At 44.8% G+C, this 19,487-nt stretch overlaps 1 protein-coding gene across 1 annotated transcript in view; it reads left to right on the forward strand.

Annotated features, from left to right (window-relative positions):
- The window catches only part of CWC27 (CWC27 spliceosome associated cyclophilin), a 1,312,165-nt gene that overhangs the window by 164,668 nt on the left and 1,128,010 nt on the right, over positions 1-19,487 (forward strand). The window contains exon 3 of the mRNA XM_069627345.1: positions 10,339-10,451. Within this exon, the coding sequence (XP_069483446.1) occupies positions 10,339-10,451 (113 nt within the window). The remainder of the gene's footprint in view (positions 1-10,338; positions 10,452-19,487) is intronic.

Genomic DNA, 19,487 nt, shown 5'->3' on the forward strand with positions numbered 1-19,487 from the left:
ACACAGCCAGCTTGGTGGAGCTCACATCCCTGCCACAGTCGGGAGTCGGCGGCCCAGCAGGGGTGGACACCACAACTGGAGACCAGCTGATGGAGGATGAGCAGGCACCATCAGACACGGCACATGGACAGCAGGAGCAGGCTCTAGGTGGGAGCAATGATGGCTCAGGGCCATCAACATCGGAGGGGCAGGCATAGGCCAGAGGGCAGGAGGACCCAGGAATGGGAGTGTCTTCCGTGTGGCACGGTTGGGCCAGCAGATAGGTGTGGAGCGGTGGCGGGCGGAAGAGGCGCGGCTCACCATGGTCGGGGCGGAGTTCTCCATGCGTCGGGCTTTGAGGCGGGCAGAGTGCCTCGAGGCAACTTGCAGGGAGTTGGAACAGGCCATGAGTGCCTCCCTGCAAAACCTCGGGGCCAGGACAGAGGCCCCCCTCCGGCAAATAGACATGGAGTTCGATGATGCCCTAGCCCGGGACACCACAGAGTGAGCCGCTGGACTTGCCCGCCGCCATTGTATATAGTTAGATAGTGTTAGGTTTCCTTTCATTTTTTCTTTATTTTGGTTGCGCTTGGACAATGCACCACGTTTTTGTATATAGTTTTTTATTAGGTAGTATTTTTGATAGGTTTCATTTCATCAGTTGGGCTCATGGACCCTGGATTGTTCATCTGTACATAGTTCACCATTGGAGTATTCTCTTTTTTTTTATTTTCACCATGGAGCAATGGTTTTCACTTTCTTTTTTCCCTTGGATTTGCTTTGTTGGACTGTGACTTTGGACACCATTTCTTTTGGATTTCTTTGGATTATGATTTCTTGTTTTTTATTATTTTACGGACATGCAGCTTTTCTTTTATTATTCCCATTGTTGTGTGTTGGATTTTAATTACATTCATTTTGTGTTTAATACATTTTTTTCTTCATACTTCGATGTGTGGTATTATCTCATTGGTTTCATGCATGTCATGATATGGGTTTTCACATTCACTTACACCCATTGTGTGAGTGTGATGGACATGTGTTCATTTACATACTTGCCATTGGGGTTGTATCATGTAATTGCCTTTTCTATGTGGGTGGATGCAATGCTTGGTTGGGTTTTTGGGCTGGGGAGGCTGGCCATAAGGGCCATGATTGAGGATCGTCATGACCTGGGGCAGGGGGACATGAGTGGGACATGAGTGGGGGCCTGCTGGCAGGTGCCCTGCACTGCTGGGGGGTGGGGGTGCAGGGGGACATGAGTGGGACATGAGTGGGGGCCTGCTGGCAGGTGCCCTGCACTGCTGGGGGGTGGGGGTGCAGGGGGACATGAGTGGGACATGAGTGGGGGCCTACTGGCAGGTGCCCTGCACTGCTGGGGGTGGGGGTGCAGGGGGACATGAGTGGGGGCCTGCTGGCAGGTGCCACTGACTGCTGGGGGTGGGGGTGCAAAGGGACATGAGTGGGGGCCTGCTGGCAGGTGCCCCTGACTGCTGGGGGGTGAGGGTGCAGCGGGACATGAGTGGGGGCCTGATGGCAGGTGCCCCTGACTGCTGGGGGGTGGGGGTGCAAAGGGACATGAGTAGGACATGAGTGCGGGCCTGCTGGCAGGTGCCCCTGACTGCGGGGGGGTGGGGGTGCAGGGAGACATGAGTGGGTGATCAGTAGTGCAAGCTGACATGTGGCTTGGCTGGGGGGCAGGCCCATGGTAGATGGGCTGTCTGCGGGACATGAGCAGGGGTGCAGGGTAGTCCCCTGTGGTGTGGGCTGCCTGCAGGGGCCGTGGAGGGTGTAGAGGGAACACCTTGGAGGACCCACACTGCCAATTCACGTGTAGGACTGCCCGCGCACCCCCGAAATTCAGTACACCACTCTGACAGCAAAATCTCGTGTGAAACTTCCCACGCACCCCAGGAATACATGTACCCTGCTCAAATCGCGTGTGAAACTTCCCGCGCACCCCAGTTATACATGTACCCTGCTCGCACAGGGCCAATCGCGTGTGAAACTTCCCGCAAACCCCAGTAATACACGTACCCCACTCGCACAGGCCCTTTCGCGTGTGAAACTTCCTGCGCACCCCCGAAATACAGGTACCTGGATCCAATCGCGTGTGAGCATTCCCGCAAACCCCAGTTATACTCGTACCCTACTCGCACAGGCCCTTTCGCGTGTGAAACTTCCCGCGAACCCCAGTAATACACATTCCCCGCTTGCCGTTTGCTGTTTGGCAGCCCTGTAAACTGGTCCAGGGTTAGCGCAGCCCTTTGCGCTGGATTGGGGTTTTTGATGGCTTTTCCTTGCACGAGGGCGTTCTTGGGGGCGTAACTGGCGCTGCTGCAGGGTCGCTGCGCCACGGCTGGTTTTGGAGGCTAAAATCCATGAATACGCTGTGCGCGGAAATCGATTTTAGCGCACGCGGTTGGCGCAGACATTCGCACGTGCACACTGTGCGCCAGCCGCGTGTGCCACTTGTGCGCAAAATTCTATGAATTACCCCCTTAGTCAAATGAACAAAGTACAATTTTAGATTAAACCATTCACTTTCAAATATCTTCTATTTTGCTAATCATTGGTAGACAGTTTTTTACAAAAGATTTTTAACAGTTTTCACATATAAATAGATGGACAAACTATGTGATGTGTTCAATCCTTGTGTATTTCTCTACGCGTTTCGGGGAAGTGGACCCCTTCAGGAGCTGTCTACCCAATTCTCTGCTTTCTTATTCATATCTACTATAGATAATTAATAACTATGATTTAGTATTTCTCATTTAAACTAAACCATCATTAATAGTCGGTCATGTTTCCATATTTCATAATCACCTGGATGTCTCCCTTTAGTGTATGTTCAACTTTTCTTCCTCCTATCGGTTTCTCATGAATCGTTATGTGATTCTTCCTCAAATATCAAATGTTCGTATGTAAAAAACATCTTTTAACCTCTACCCTTTTAAAAGAAGTGACTTGTCTGTTTCTAAGACAACAAATGGCATTTGGTTTAGGTAATCCGTTTGAAATTAGCAATACTTGGGTCCCTTCCTTTTTTAGGAAATTACTTGTATAGTATACAGAGTGTCCTTCACTTTAAAAGTGCTGAGTAGTACTTATTCGCAAAATCCCCCATGGCTGGAGGCCCTGTGGTCAGGCACCCTCACTTTGCGTTGTTCCTGTAAATACAAAGTTTCTATCATAAATGTGAAGATTATCTCCATCCCACTTATGTTGTCTTAACAGTGGCATCAAAAAATTGTCATCTTGTTAGTGGTAAAGAATGTTACATTGTAAAGAATATCAGTCGGGAGATCTTACCCCTGTCCAGCTTTCTAGGCATGTCCCCAGGGTGGTGGTGTAATCTGTAATGTTTTGGAACCTGAATTTTCAAAAAATGTCCAATTAAGTCCAAAGCTATTCCACCTGCCAATTCAAGCAGGAGGCTATATGTAATTATATCTTGTCCATAATTATTAGAAGGTTTCAACAATCGTAATAATGGTGTTACGTTTAGGATGCCAAAGCTTCCTATTCTCTAGATTCATTCAATTTCTTACCTTAAATACTGATGCCTGCAGCCGTATCTTCACTGGGAAACCGCGAGGAGCTCGATATCACAAAATAGCCGCTTTTTGTTTATACACGTCATCACGTCGTAGCATGATGTCATAATGTAGTTTCATTATGCACGGTAGCATTATTTTTGTAAACACTAAAATAACGTCAAGTCTAGTAAGTTGCTGGTTGCATTATTAATAAAGGATGGGAATACTCAGTGATAAATATTCCAGGTTACTAAGAGGAAACTTGGGAAATTCAAGTCCAATTCTGTAATAATGTTCTGCAACATACAATAGTGCTCTGAATTCTGTAATAATGTTCTGCAACAAACTATAACGTTCTGAATTGTCATTTCTAACGGACTGTTGTCTATTCCCAAGCACCTGTTTTAATATTATTAGAGGACATTTTGTATTGTTATATCCAGGTGTAAGCTGGAAGAATGTTATAGTATTCTAAAGCCCTTGATAGTATACTCAATCGGTACTTCATATTGCCCCAAGTTCTAAGATAGTTATAAGGTAATCAGTATGGTTTTATTTGATCTAAATAAATGGTATACTGCACTGAATCAAGTGTCTCAATATCCCCACGGGATATCGCCAAACAACTGGTCCACTTAATTTATGGGTTTATAAAGTAATATGTAGGTTAAGGAAATGTAGCCTCCCATTATACTGTGGTACTACACAGCCCACAGTGTTTTTGGATTTTGAAATGTGCAAACAATTTGTATAGAACTCAAATAATGGACATTTGGGGGTGACGTTATTCTAATGCATGTTTAGTATCTTAATAGTGTGACTGTGAATTGTCATAAATTTAAATTCCTAGTGTCCTCCATCCAGTTGTTCATCAAAAAGGATCATGCTCCCAATCTAATAGTGAATTTACTTCGAGATTCACAGCCAATTCCATATCCTTTTGTGAAACTGCTACACTTGCTAACGCTCTTGTATGCACAGACCTCTTATAATTCTATGTATTCCAACACAAGCATGTAACACAAGCATGTAGTAACCCAATATAAGTTTTCATAGGAAAGCCCCCAGTTTGTACTCCTCGTTCATGCCAATAGGTGTTAAGTTATTCAGTTTCTCAATCCAAAAGATTTCCCTTTGGTCCATGAATTTCACATGGTTACCCCCTCTCTGGGATTGCTCAACTATTTTCAGAATCACAACTTTAAGTTGGCCTATTTTGTGTCAGTTTTCAGCAAAATGTCCGGCAACTGGTGATCTTATATTGTTTGTCCTGATATTACTCTTATGTTCACTCCAGCGTTCTTTAGCTTTTCTATTAGTCTGGCCGACATAAAAGATTTGACGGATCTTCCAAATCTAACCACGCTATCTCTCTCCCTATTTCCATACTCTTGAATGTGGCCCTTGCAGCTTCCTCTTCTATGCCCTCTTCATCTTCATCCTCGAACATTGTATTTTCACTGTCTTCGTCTTGTTTGTCCTGTCTATCCCCAAACTCTAGTCTTCCAAGGGGATTTATCCTATATGTTCGACTCATTACTACTTCCAATATATTCCTTCCTTCGTTTTGCGGAGCCCCCACCCGGCTCCCTCTTGTGCTGGTGCTATCCCTCCTGCTCCTATACAGATTACCAATGTTCCTCTGCATAGTTGCTTCCTCTTCTCTGTCTGGAAGTGTATGCTTTCTAAGAATCTCATCAGCCTCCTTCCGGCACCTCGTCTTACTTCTTTCCTCGTCTTGTTGTCTCTCTCTGTCCCTCTCTTCCTCCTTTTTCCTTCCTCTTTCCCTTTCTGAATCTCTTTGTTTCCCCTTTTTCCTTCTCGTTTCTCCTCCCTTTCTGCGTCTTGTTTCTTTTTCCTTTCCCTTTCTTTGTCATCCCGTATTCCTTTCTCCCTCCTACCATACTATTTTCTTTCTTTAACAACAGGGAATGGGGTTCCAGCAGTAGCCCTGACTCTGAGGGAGAGTGGACTGTGGTTCAAAGATGCAAAAAGGGTAAATCCCAAAGGAATTTCATCAAAGACCCCATAAAACAAACATAATCCATCAAAGGTTTTAAGAACCTTATCACAAAAACCTGAAATATTTTGTGCAGGGACATCTACAGTTGTATGAACAAATGATGGCCTCATTTGGAATAAGGAATTATTTGAATAACATGGATTATCCAAAATGGACATTCTCTCCTGAGCTTTCGAGTTTCTTTCCAGAGCTGGAGGAACAAAACCAACATAAATTGTCTACCTTTCTATTTTCGGCACACAGAAACCCCCAATTGGCCTGTAAAGCTGCATATTTATTTATTTTTATTTATTGTGTATTTGTTAGGCGCTTATACAGTAGGTCAATTTTGTTTCAAAGCGCCCACAGGGCAACAGCGAGGAAACATGGGATTGATGATGTTGTGTGTGGCAAGGACCAATCTCCAAGAGATTTTGCAGAAGAGGTGAAGCGTGCATTCTCACAGACTTCACGACGGGTAAACGCGAACAGTAGTTATGACAACATAATCTCTACGCTAAGATGGAAACGTGCACATTTCATGTAACAGAGGTGGAATTCCTAGGTTTCATACTTTCGGTGCAAGAGATCAAGATGGACAACCGTGAAGTGGAAACCATCCTCCAATGGCCCTCTCCCACATTGGTCAAGATGGTCCAAAGCTTCTTGGGATTCGCCACCTTCTATCTGTGTTTCATTCCAGAGTTCTCAGACATTGTGCACCCCATCACATTGCTGCTCTGTAAGAGCAAGACCTTCTAGTGGGATGAAGATGTTAAGAGGGCCTTCGTAACCTTGAAAGATCGGTTCACTACCGCACCAGTCTTACAGCACCCGAACCCCGAGCTCTCTTACGTGGTTGAAACCAACACTTCCAATATGGCCATGGGAGCCATTCTGTCTCAACGGAATCCCGACACCCAACAGCTGCATCCCATCACGTTCTGGTCAAAGAAATTCATACTGTCCGAACAAAACTATGCCATCCCAGGGAAAAAGGAACTCCTCACCATCAAGGCTGCATTCAAAGAGTGGCAACACCATCTCTTGGGGGCCAAGCACCCTGTTATGGGTTTCACGGGCCATAGGAATCTGCAATACCGAAAGACAACACAGGCCCAATCCCCAGACAGCTGCGATGGGTGCTCTTCTCTGCAGAATTAAATTTTGTCATCACCTTTCACCCAGGAGGATGCAGTGATAAGGCAGATGCCCTGTGCAGGCCCGGGTGCGTAAAAGGTGAGGAAGAATGCACGTACACCACACCAGGATTGATGGCAATCATTCCGTTGCATAGGATCGTTGGAGCATTGAACACCTCTCCTACCAAGTTACAGCTATTACAAGACCTGGTACGAGAGACGTTTACGCAAGACGAGTTGCAGGCTTTGGCCGCAGAACATCCAGAACGAACAATCAAAAACAGCCTGCCCTACCAGCGCAATCGCATGCATATCCCAACCTCTCCAGTGTGCAAGCGAGTGCTCCAAAGTTATCATGACACCGAGTTGGAAGGACATCCAGGAATCGCAAAAACCCTTGACAAGGTTCAACATCATTACTGGTGGCGGTCGCTTTGGGAAGACGTGGCTTCTTATGTGAGACCCTGTGATGTCTACGCCCAGCACAAGACGGGAAAGAAGCAAACCTCAAGGCCTCCTCCAACTGCTTCCTTTACCCCCTTCACCATGGCACACAATATTATTTTACTTTATGACAAACCTACCTAGAAGCCACAGGTTTGACACCATCCTAGGATATGTAGACCTTCGGTCTAAAATAGCACACTTCATAGCCCTGAAAGGATCACCAAATGCCACCATACTGGCCCATACCTTTCTACACCAGATTGCTAGGCTACATGGATTTCCCTCTGTGGTAGTCTCTAACCGGGGGAGCCAGTTTGTCTTGCTTCTGGGAAAAGTGTTGTACCCTAGCCCGGATCGACATTCGTCGATCAACTAGTCACCACCCACAAACCGATGGCCAAACAGAGAGAACCAAATGGATGCTAGAACAATACCTTTGATGCATGTTCTCACACACAGATCAAGATTGGGTCGGTCTCCTCTGCATAGCAGAGTATTCCTACAACAACACCATGCACAGCTCTACTGAGGTTGGCTATTTTTTTTCCTTCCCTAAAAGGCATCCCTGTTCCTCGGTCTATGACCCCCTCAACCCGATGCTCTCAAGCGGCCTGCATTACAATCAGTACATAGATTGGAAGTGTTATGGGGTGGTTCTAAACAGGTCATGGGAACCAGTCTCCAATGTTCAACCCCCACGCTTAGCGCCTCGCTTTCATCAAGATCACCCCTTGAATGGGAGTCCTGTCATGATCAAAGGGCCCGAGGCCCCACTTACACTGTGAGTAAAGGGAGGCAAGACCATCTTAATTCATGACAGGCTCCAAACAGTCTATTCCAAGATGACTGCTGCCAAGAACCAAACTAGCTGTTCCCCCAAGATCTGGCGTGGCCAGAAAAATGGCACCTACATCTGGAAATAAAGGAAAAAGACCTTAAACAAAGCCTGCACAGCGTTCCTGGACAAGGAAAAAGGCAAGACGAGACAACACCATATACACAACTGTGCAGACCATCAACTGGTCACAGCAGGCCTAGACCAGGACCAGCCAAGTAATTGGTCAGCAACTGCAACTGCAAGCCTAAATGTCTTACGCTGTGTCCAGCCTCCATAGGGTTACGTCCCGGGTTTGGGGTGGGGAGTCCCGAGTCTATAGTAATCCCCAATCCTTATTTTAGGGTACATTGTTGCCATCATGCCATTCCAGTAGACGGCCATCGTTGCATCCACACCCTGCAACTTTACCCCAAACACGTCTGTGCACCATTGCAGAACATGCCATTCCAGTAGACGGCCATCGTTGCATCCACACCCTGCAACTTTACCCCAAACACGTCTGTGCACCATTGCAGAAGCGCCACACGTGATTGTGGTAGGAAGAGGTGAGGGACAGTCCACAAGGGATCCCAACGGCCCCGTGAGACATCGGATGAGAGTTCCAGAGGCAGAGAGAGGGGAAGAGAAGGGGAGATAGAAGGGGCGAAAGTGGGAGAGAAAGAGAAGGGCAAGGAGAGAGAGGAGAGAGAAAGAAGGGGGAGAGAGACAGAAAGGGAAGAAGAGAGATATATATATATAGCTTGGGAGCGGAGACAGGTGAGCATCACCTCGGGGAGGATAGTGAGGGTTACTATCTGGAAGGACTAAGGAGAGGGGAATATTGAGCAGGAGAGAAAACAGACTTGGAAGGAAAGAGCGTAGGAGTGTATTGGAGCCCGAATTGGAGATTTGGTCCTGGGGAGTAAGAGGAGAGTAGAGAGCTAGAAGGGGAGGTTTGTTGTGGAGAGGACAAAGGAGAAGACCTGCAGACAAGTGAAGATTACAGTGGGACGGAGAGGTTATCGCAGAGGAGGGAGTGGTGTTGGGAGGAGGAGGAAAGGGATATGATCGGGAGAGGGAAGAAGGGGCAGCCTAGCTGGAGAGATGCATGAAGCTGGACCACCTTGGTTAGGCAAAAGGAGGAGAAACCACCTCCCCTAGGTAGCAAGGCTAGGTAGGTTCTGGAGGAAGACATTGGTAAAGGAGAAAGTACATATGCAGTTAGAGAAATGAAATGGCTCAACTATCTCTGGGCACAGAAAGGACAGCCCAGGAGTAGCCATTGCAGAAAAAGGGCCTGGGGTAAATGGCAGGAGAAGCTGTGGGTAGAAGCTAAGAGTAGGGTGACGCATCATCAACAAACCCCAACAGGGCCCACCAGACCCACCCAGAAGCGCCACCCTTCGGCCATCCCGGCAGGCAGTCGTAGCCAGCCCTCCAGGTGAGTGCCCCAAATAAATCCCCAGGCGGTAGTGAGCAGGAAGGCCCCAAAAGCATGCGAATTCCTAACAGCCGTGGGGCCAGGACTTTCAAAAATCTACACCAATGGTCAGAGGACCATATGACAACCATTGGTCCTAAGCTGGGAGGAGAGATGAAATTCCACTTGAGGAGGAAGCTATTTGAGTTGGCCTTTTATCTATTTTTTGAATTGAAGCAATATTTTGAACACTTTGATTTACACCCTTAAGCCCATCAACTGGCCGGGATGGTTTTGGTTGGATTTCTGGCACTTTGAGCAACTGATCATGTCCCTGATGGAACCTCTTTGGAGGAAGATTTGGGAAGACCTGTTTTATTGGCCTGTTGTCAGAGAGACTGGCTTCGCTGTCACATTGCACCCTGACACTAGGAGACGGTTCATCCCTTGTTTGAGTGTTCCACCCTTTTAACACATTCGTTTTAGTTTGTATAAAAATGTGACTAAAAACCGTTAAAACATACTTGGTGTCGGAGTCATTCTACTAGCCTGCACAATCGCTTCATGCTGGATTCCTCGAGATCACTTCTAAGTGCTTTACTAATTGAGTGTATTATTACCCAGTTTACTGACAGATATTACATTTTGAAAAGAATGCTTTGAATCTATAAGGACATCATTATTTTATGTCATTCCCATCCTAGGTATCAAAGTCTGTGTACTATGATATGATACGATATTTTATTTGTATCGCGCTCATACACAAATGTTTCAGAGCGCTAAAAAGGGCTATACAGTCTATTGGGTGAATGATTGCCAATAGTATGCACTTTACCGTGTGAAATCTCCACGTGTTCATTGATGGGGTTTACAATATTTAAAATGTTCTTGTATGCACAAAGTGTGAAAATGTATGTTATGCTCAAATTTACTGGAACTGAAAAAGATTCTTATATCGCATCTAATATGTTGTCCCTTTCCTTCCATAACAGGATATTATGACAATACCGTATTTCACCGGGTTGTACCAGACTTTATAGTGCAAGGAGGTGATCCCACCGGCACCGGATTAGGTGGGGAATCGATATATGGACATCCGTTCAAGGTAGGAGAGTCTTAAAATTTGCTTCATTGGCCTGCAGTTGCCTCCTGTTGTAGTGGGCAGATACAGGATGTTTATGCCTGTGATCAGATGCTCTGTGCCTTGTTTACCGTTGCTTTGTCAGTGACCTTGTGTAAGATATCTTTGGTTAAGAGATTGGTATTTTGAAACATATAGTCTGAAAACTACTCCTATAGTTCTTCTGGGCCCTCTAGTAGGCATGTTAAAAGGAGTGATTGCCATTCTTAATATACAACATGAAATGAATTTTAGTTCTGTAATTGTAATGCCTAAAACTTAAACCAACTAGGGAACCCAGTCACTGTACAAGCAACGTGACTGTCAATTATAAGCCATTGCAGCACTTACTGGTTAATAATCTAACCAATCATAAAGATACCTACCTTAGAAACAAAACAGAGGTGGTATCATTGTACGCAAAGGACATGCTCTTACATAAAGCCAAAGACCAGTCTTGAATTGCAGACAAAGGACGTCATCATAAATGATACACAATCTGAGCTAAATGTGTGTTGATGAATATGATCACTTTGCACTACCCAGAAACAGGCCCCACAAACAATGCTACCTACCCGGATGTGTACATGTATGGTGCTACCACTTCCTTGCTCATGGGTGGTTATTATAAAGGTGGCAACATGGCTACATTTTCTATTGTCATTCCCTGGTAGACTATCTCTCATAAACATACCCACTTTCCTCCTGCTCCTGTATGTATTTCAGGATATCCCTTTTCAATTGCCTTAGTTTTGCTTATAGTGATTCAATATGGCATGAGTAACCTGTTCCACAGGCTGTACTGGGGGTGTAAAAGCCCGACAGCCTGAGTTAAACACCTGAGTGATGACACCACCATTCGCCGCCATATGCAAGATGTTTCATAGGGCTGACAGGTGTCCTACTTAAAGTTCACCTCAGATGAAAGATTTTGAAGGCAAACGTGTTGAAGAGAAACTCTGCAACCTTGTAAATGAAAACATTATTCAACATTAATAAACAGCAGCAACTGGAAACAGCTCAAAGGTGCACATAAAAGGATACACATGGATCCATTAACATAAGTTCAAAATCAAACTACTAATTCATTTGTGGTAAGGCTTTTATGGCAAAGGGGCATAAGCATCCAGTCCAACTGACTCTCCATGCCTGGCCAGACCATGATTGAAGGTTGACTGAGACCTATGGTCTGACAACCAAATAGTACAGGTTTCACTCAAAGCTTGGCTATAAAGTCTATCGGATCAATTAGTCGACATGTTTGACCAACACTCAATCCACTGACCCTGTGGAACTCTTGCATCAGCACAGTAGCATAACACCTAGTTGGGGCACTCACTTCTCCCTCTTTGAGCACCTGTGTGGCGCTGTTTATACAGCTCTGGAATAGTGTTTCAAAAAGATACACCTCTCTTTCCTACAGAACTCCTGCGTGGGCCACCAGTAGTGATGCTGTTATAATGCTTTAAAGACAGCAGCCACGCTTCCCTTCAGGAGCCTATGTGTTGCACTCATGTAATAGCCCTGTTATAGCTCTGTGAATAACACCAGCATTTCTGGCAGGCTCCCCTGTGCTGCGCTAAGGAGTGGCGCTATTATACACTTGTCTTATGGCTGGAACACTTTTGAGGGCTCTTTCAAAAACAAATAACTGGTTATCGGGGACACATAGGCAAGCTGATGGACTCCCAGGGTGACAATTTGAAACTCGCCCACGTCTGCTGAGACGAATTAGGTCACGTGGCATAAACGCAGTACAAATGGGGACTATTTAGGGGACTTGAAAACTCGCACCCTGTACTAATACAACAATGTAAAACCTATCGGTATAGGGACATCTAGGCAAATAAATTATCTAATTCCCTAAAATAACTAAAATCCAAACTGTTCTCTTTCTGTAAAGTCTGTCAGGTAACCTTATTACATCTACTAGCTAAGCTCGCATGGGGGGAAAGCCTGGCTAAAACTAAGGGTTTCTTCCTCTTGAATGGTTTACCTTTTTTCAGTACAATGTGCAACTGTGTTCTTTTATATTTTGTTATTTGATGTTGGGGAGATTCCTCTGCCACCAAGGTTTAGCAGCCCTGGGAATTTTAAAAAGAAAAACCTCCTAGTCATCGGATGTCGGATGTTCTCCTCCTACTACGACCTCTCCCAGGCTCCATTCACCAGCTTCCTCACTATTAGCAGAAGCTCCTTTCATCCTCAACTGACCAATGGTGACTAAAATGTATCCGTGATTGGTTCCCTGTATGTCAATTTGGCAAAATGATTTTCCGTGTTATATAACTTTAGCCAGACAGCACGACCCATACAGAAATAAAATATATTGCTAGGCATCCATAAATTGACTAATAGGAAGTTCCTGATGATAGTAATTTCAATTAGGTCACTGGTCAAATAGAAGGGAGAAGAGTTGAATCCTTAGCTCACCAGCAGTAGGCAACAAAGACCATACAAACAGGAAGCCTACCAAGCGGAGCTTAGATCCTACAAACAGTGGCTTAGAAGTAATAGAGTTTCACTCTATCAAGCCGATGCGGAAACCATGATGTCTACTATAGCCAACAAAAAAACAGGGGAATTCTGGAAACTGATAAATGACACGAATTACAACTTGAAATCGCCCATGATAAATGCTGTGTCTGAAGAAATTTGGCACAAACATTTCTACAAATTATTTGATTATCCTCCCTTGGTCAGCGAGAGGGTATTCTACCCAGTCATACTCAAAACGAACTGGATTGATCTGTCCGACCCTGACGATATTAAGGAAATCATAATGAATTTGAAATCTTCACAAGCACCAGGACCAGATGGTCTGGCTAACACAGACCTAAAGCAACACCCAGAAGAATGGTCATCACTTATTAGCCTGATTTTCAACCACTGTACAGAACAAAAAGCTATTCCCAGTTCATGGACGCGAGCAATTATCGTTCCGATATTTAAAAAGGGGACGAGGGAAGACCCCTCTAATTATCGCCCAATCGCCTTACTAGATGTTATCGGAAAAGTTTTCGCCGTCTCGCTGTTGAAACACTTTCGGAACTGGCAAATAACATCGCCAGCAATGGACATATTCCAAACAGGCTTCCTAAAAAACGCCAGTACTGCGGTGAATTTAATGATTCTAAACATTCTAAAAGAAAAAGTCCTACTTGGTTCTCCAAAAATCTACCTTGCCTTTGTCGACCTCTCTCAAGCTTTTGACAGAGTAGACAGAGACAAATTGTGGGCCAAGCTGAATTTGTGGAAGTGTCCCAGTCAGATCCTCGATCCTATCATGGCTTTGCATGGAGAAACTGAAATATCGGTCAGACTTAACAACAGCGGCCTACTTTATAAACCAATACCCGTAAACAGAGGAGTGAAACAAGGCTGTCCTTTGGCTCCAGCCCTCTTTATATCCTTTCTTGGAGACTTTCAAATTACACAAGATTTGATTAGATCGTTTCCTCCAAAAATAGGAACTACCAAGATTGCAAGACTCTTGTATGCAGATGACCTTATTATTTTAGACCAAACGAAGGTGGGTCTTCAACGACAATTGGACAACTTGCAAAAATACATGGATGGAAATAACTTGGATATAAACAACTCCAAAACCAAAATTCTGATCCTTCAAAAGCAAGGTTGTAAGAAAAAAGAATCTTTCAAGTGGTTCTTGAATCAATCTGAAATAGAAATAGTACCCTCATTCAAGTATCTGGGAATCACCATCGACAGCTCAAAAAAATCGCTTAGTATGCAAAAAATTCTGTGGTCCAAAACCAAAAATTTAACAGCCCAACTACGCGCAGTGGATGGAAAGTTTGGCAAATTTAGTCTGCTCCCCGCAATTCAGTTTTACAAGACCAAAATAGTGCCAGCCTTGACATACGGCATGGATGCGAATCTTTCCATCCCCGCGTCCATATGGGCCAAGCTGGAAGGTTTTATCTGGAGAACAACCCTAGGTTTACCCAAATCTACACCAGTTGCGCCAATAAGACGGGAACTCGGGCTGCTCTCTTTGGAGGTGGTGGTTGCCCAGAGTTCCATTCAGCTCTATAGAAAATTACGAATTCAAGACAGCTTAGAAATATATAAAGTAATATCTGAAGAAATATCCAACGGAACCAACAAAATCCTCTTCGAATGGGTAGAGAAACAAAAACATACGCTTCAAGAAATAGTCTGCTCAGAAGAGGAATTAATTCAGAACCCTATGCGAATAAAATCTAAAATGAAATGGTTAGACTGGATAAGGACAAACGATAGCGCAATCGCTAACAAGCTACTAATCCATCTGCCACCTATTTCGAATAAACTAAAACATCCAATGGAGTATTGCCTGAAATACCCGAATAAACGACTCATGAGAACCCTATTAAAAGCCCGGATGAATGTTCTACCGACTCGAGAAATCTTGGCAATTCGGAGCTCATCGAAAGAAAAATCTTGCAGACCTTGTAACGATCCTAGAACCATAGAAAATATTAGACATCATCTGATGATGTGCCCATCGATTGACCATGAAAGAGAAGCCTATCTTGGACATATAGTTAATCCATCTTCTTATGTTGTCGACTATAATACATGGTGGAACCGACTGATCACGGGGGCTAAAACTAGTTGGTTAATAGCAGCCTCCATGCTAATGAACATTGCTTTGGAAAAAATCTCGGTTAAACCAAAACAAATACCCGAAATTGATGAGCACCAACCTGCTGTGTTTTGAACACTTCTTTAAAACATAGGAGTCTGTTCGTCTGACCGCTCCCTTTAGCCGATGATTAAGTACGAAAGAAAAATCTCGACTTTTGTAAAAATCTAATTTTGATTATATACAAATAAATAAAAAAAATTAAAAAAAAGAAAGTCACTACTAACACCAGAGTTGTGTAGTGACTTCGACAGAGATTTCTTGAGGTAAGATGGGGGAACTTCTATTTACTGCAGAGAAAGACAGGATATGGTTGCATAATAAATGAGTATATCAATGAGCTTCCTCTGTTATATGGAAATGACAGAGACATTGAATGTATACATATGAGCTAACAAGTGTAGCTATGCAGAAACAATGATTTGTTTGAATAAGCTGAGAATAAGCCCCACTCTTAAAGCATGCCAAAATGTGTATATTTTGCCCTGGTTATGAAAGGTAGCCGAGTCTCAGCCAAACATGTTCATTGAAATGCTGACATTAAGTGCTGGTAGTTGTCCACAGTCTACACCATTTTTCTGGGTGTGACTCATCCAGCCCATGCTCTGGGTATCAGCCACCCCTCCACTCTTCCCTCTCCAAGTCTTTTTGATTCAGGTAGGTTGTCACGTCACCTCTGTGGCCCCAGCTGTGTGCCATCTTTCAGAGCTCGAAATTAGGATTGGATAAGCAGGAGCTGTAATCAGCTCCTGAGTATTCAGCAGTAACCGTCCTCCAGGAGCTACCACTGGGGAACAAGGAGCTAGTACATAGCGTTACGCAAATCTAACTGCCACATAAAATGCAAACATCTAATTGTATCCATTATTTATGAACCCCTAATGCTTTAAATGCCATATAGATGTGTCATAATGTTTATTTATAGATTGTTCGAAATGCACAGAATTAAATTCACATAGTTGTTTTTGTTGGAAATCAGTTGGCTGGGGAGCCAAAATGTAGCTCATGGTTACTGTTGGCTTTAAGCTAACCAGGCTTTTCTGGGCTATGAGCAGGAGCTAAATAGCTCCCAGCTACCCTTAATTTCAAACCCCTATCTTTGCTTCTATGGGCAGTACCTATTTACCTTATGCTCTCCTCTATCGCTGCTTTGAGTGGCTAGCTTTACTCGCTCTGCTCTCTGAATATTCTTCTCCGTCGGATTTGTCAATGTTTTTTTTATATACATTTTTTATTGTTTTATAGGTACAAACAAACATAACATTGACTAATTAACACTTGGTCAATACATTAAACACACAGGTATTCACTTCTTCGCAAAGCTTGAATTCTTTCTCCTATCCTTTTATACTGTAGATCTGTTATGCTCAGTGGCTTTTAGGATCGTCTCGATCACATGCATGAGTTCTATTCTGGTAGTTCATCAGATTCTAGGCTCCTTTTTTCATGCCTTCAAGTGTCTTCCCATCTTAGCCATATCTTGGCTGCTTTCTCTGGGCATCCTCTTGTGGTGTACACTCTCGTTTCCATCGGTACGCACATGTCCACATCCGTTACCCATTTCTCATATTGTGGGGGTCGGGGCCAAGCCCCATAATTGGGCTAGGTTCCTCTTTGCCAGTCCAGTGGATGTTGCAAACATTAGTTTTTCGTATCGAGATAGCTCTATCTCTGCATCGATCCCTAGTATCAGGAGTTTGGGGTCCATCGGTATCTCGCAGCCAACCACTATTGATAGCCTGTCGCAGCATTTTTGCCAGTAGTCTTGTATTTGTGGACATTCCCACAGGATATGGAAGAAGGTCCCTCTCGTTCGATGGCATCGTAGACAGTTGGGATCAGTCGCCCTTCCCCATTGATGCAAAGCCTCTCTGGGATAATATATTCTGTGCAAGATTTTTAGCTGGATCAGCCCGATTCTGGCATAGATTGCTGTCTCTTTGGGGTACATGAGGGCATTAGTCCAGTCCTCTGATTGAATTGGACCCACATCTCTCTCCCATTTCTCTTTGAGTTCTGTGAGTTCCATTGTAGCGAATGAGTTGATTGCATTGTACATTGTAGATGTTATTTTGTGATCAATTTGCTCCATCACTATGTTGCTCTCGATCGGGGTACACTCTGGTACATTAGGGAGGTCAATCTCACTTGCGATAAAGGCGTGTCTCATTTGCCTGTAGTGGAAGTGTTCTGAATCAGGGAGATTGAATTCGTCTTTTAGAGCTTGGAAAGATTTTATTTCACCTTCTGTTACCATGTCTTCTAGTCTCTGGATCCCAGCTTCACCCCAGGCCGACCACTTGGGGATACCTCTGAGCTCTGGAAGATGCTTATTATGCCACAGGGGCTGTTTCATTGTGACCTTCGCTTCCCATCCCAGGTGTTTGTGTGCGTCCGTCCAGATCTGCGTCCTCTGAGCGGCCATTGTGGATGTGTTCTGCGTGTTCTTTTTTGATAGAGGTTTTCCATCGGGGTGATCCCTTGCTCCGCCTGCGTATCTGCTCTGTTGTGCGGTAGGTTTGTGTCGTTGTGTAGGATGTCATTCACTACTGGCATCTGGGCTGCCCAATAATAAGTTTGTAGGTGCGGGAGTCCAATTCCTCCTTCCCGTACTGATCGCTGTAGGGTTTTCAGTGCGATACGAGGGTGCCCTCCTCCCCACAACAGTTTCCTAAGCGTCTCATCTATTTTGCGAAATTCTATTTTCGGTATGTATATCGGAGCGTTCTGCAGGATGTATATGAACCGGGGGAGGGCGAGCATCTTAAATAGAGCAGCTCTTCCCAGCAGTGTGAGTGGAAGAGTCATCCAGTGCCTCACATCATTCACAAATCTATCTCTTATTGGGTGTAGGTTCTTTTCTGTATATATTGTTAGATCTGTCGTGATTTTTATCCCGAGGTATCGGAACTGCTCTTTTTCTGTTTTGTACGGGCAGTTATTTAGAGTTGTCGGATCAAGTCCCTTGATCGGGAATAGCAGGGATTTATCATTGTTTAGCCTTAGCCCACTGAAGGTCCCATAGGTGGTTAACATATTTGTGACGATGGGGCAAGAGAAGCTGGGTCACTCGGGTAGATTAGAAGATCATCGGCGTATAGGGAAACCTTGTCTTCCCAGTCCTGTGCCCACTGGAAGCCTTTCCATTCCTGGGATTCTCTGAGCATTATCGCTAGTGGTTCAATCGCCAGTGCGAATAACATCGCCGATAGGGGCCATCCCTGTCTGGTGCCTTTTCCAAGTTTTATGCTTCTCGAGGACCACCCATTTACTCTGATTTCTGCTGTTGGGGCTTTGTATAGGAGTTTAACCCAGTTTGTGAATTGAGCTCCGAATTCCATTTTAGCCATTATGATCCACAGGGCCTCCCAGTGAACGGAATCAAAGGCTTTCTCAAAGTCAATAGTGAGGAGCGCCAGTTTGTCTTGTAGAGCCGGTGATCTTTCGATGGCAGTTTGTAGTCTATGAATATTCATTCGTTTGGATCTCTGTGGCATGAAGCCGCATTGGTCCGGATGGACCAAGCATGTTATCACTGTCTGTAGTCTGTTGGCTAGTATTTTCGCCAGTACTTTGGCTTCAGTGTTTGAGTGAGATTGGTCGGTAGGAGCTACATGCATCCGGAGGTTTGCCTTCTTTATGTATCACCACTATACTGGCCTTTCTTAAGTCCGACGGGAGTATACCCTTTTCCTTTGCATGCAAGAACATTTTAAGCATGTGTGGTGCCACTTCTGCGGTGCCAATTTTCTTCCAGATTTCCACAGGAAAGCTGTTGGGTCCCAGGGTTTTCCCATTTTGAAGCTGGGAGATGGCAGTCGTCAGTTCTTCCTCTGTTATTTCAGCTTCGAGTGCCAACCTCTGTGCTTCATTTAATGTCGGAATGGTCAACGTATCCAGTATGCTGGGGTCCGTAGGGGTCATCGGCGGGGCATATAGGTTTTCGTAATAGGTTGCAAAGGCTTCTGCAATATCTGGGTCCGTTGTGGCCGATTCGGTGTTTGTGGTTTTTATCCGGCGTACTTGTAGGTGGCCCTCTTCTCTCCTTTCTAGCCATGCAAGCATCTTGCTGGCCTTATCTCCCGTTTCGTATATTTTTGGCGCGTATGGTTTTGTGTGCATGTTTTGCGCACGTTAGCGCCACATTCTGTAGCTTCTTTTGCGCCACTTGTAAAGTTGTGTTGTCTCCTGCCGCTCCTGTGCTTATGTAATTTGCCTCAGCCCGTTTCACCTCTGCTTCTGCAGCTTCCACTTCGTGCTGGTGCGCTTTTTTGTATGCTGCTGTCCAGCTCAGGATATCACCCCTCAGCGTCGCCTTGTATGCTTCCCATATTACCCCCGCGTCATCCACTGAGTCCTGGTTCAGCTCAAAG

Source organism: Ambystoma mexicanum, chromosome 6p, assembly GCF_040938575.1.
Source record: "Ambystoma mexicanum isolate Mex_15411 chromosome 6p, UKY_AmexF1_1, whole genome shotgun sequence".
NCBI classification, from domain to species: Eukaryota; Metazoa; Chordata; class Amphibia; order Caudata; family Ambystomatidae; genus Ambystoma; species Ambystoma mexicanum.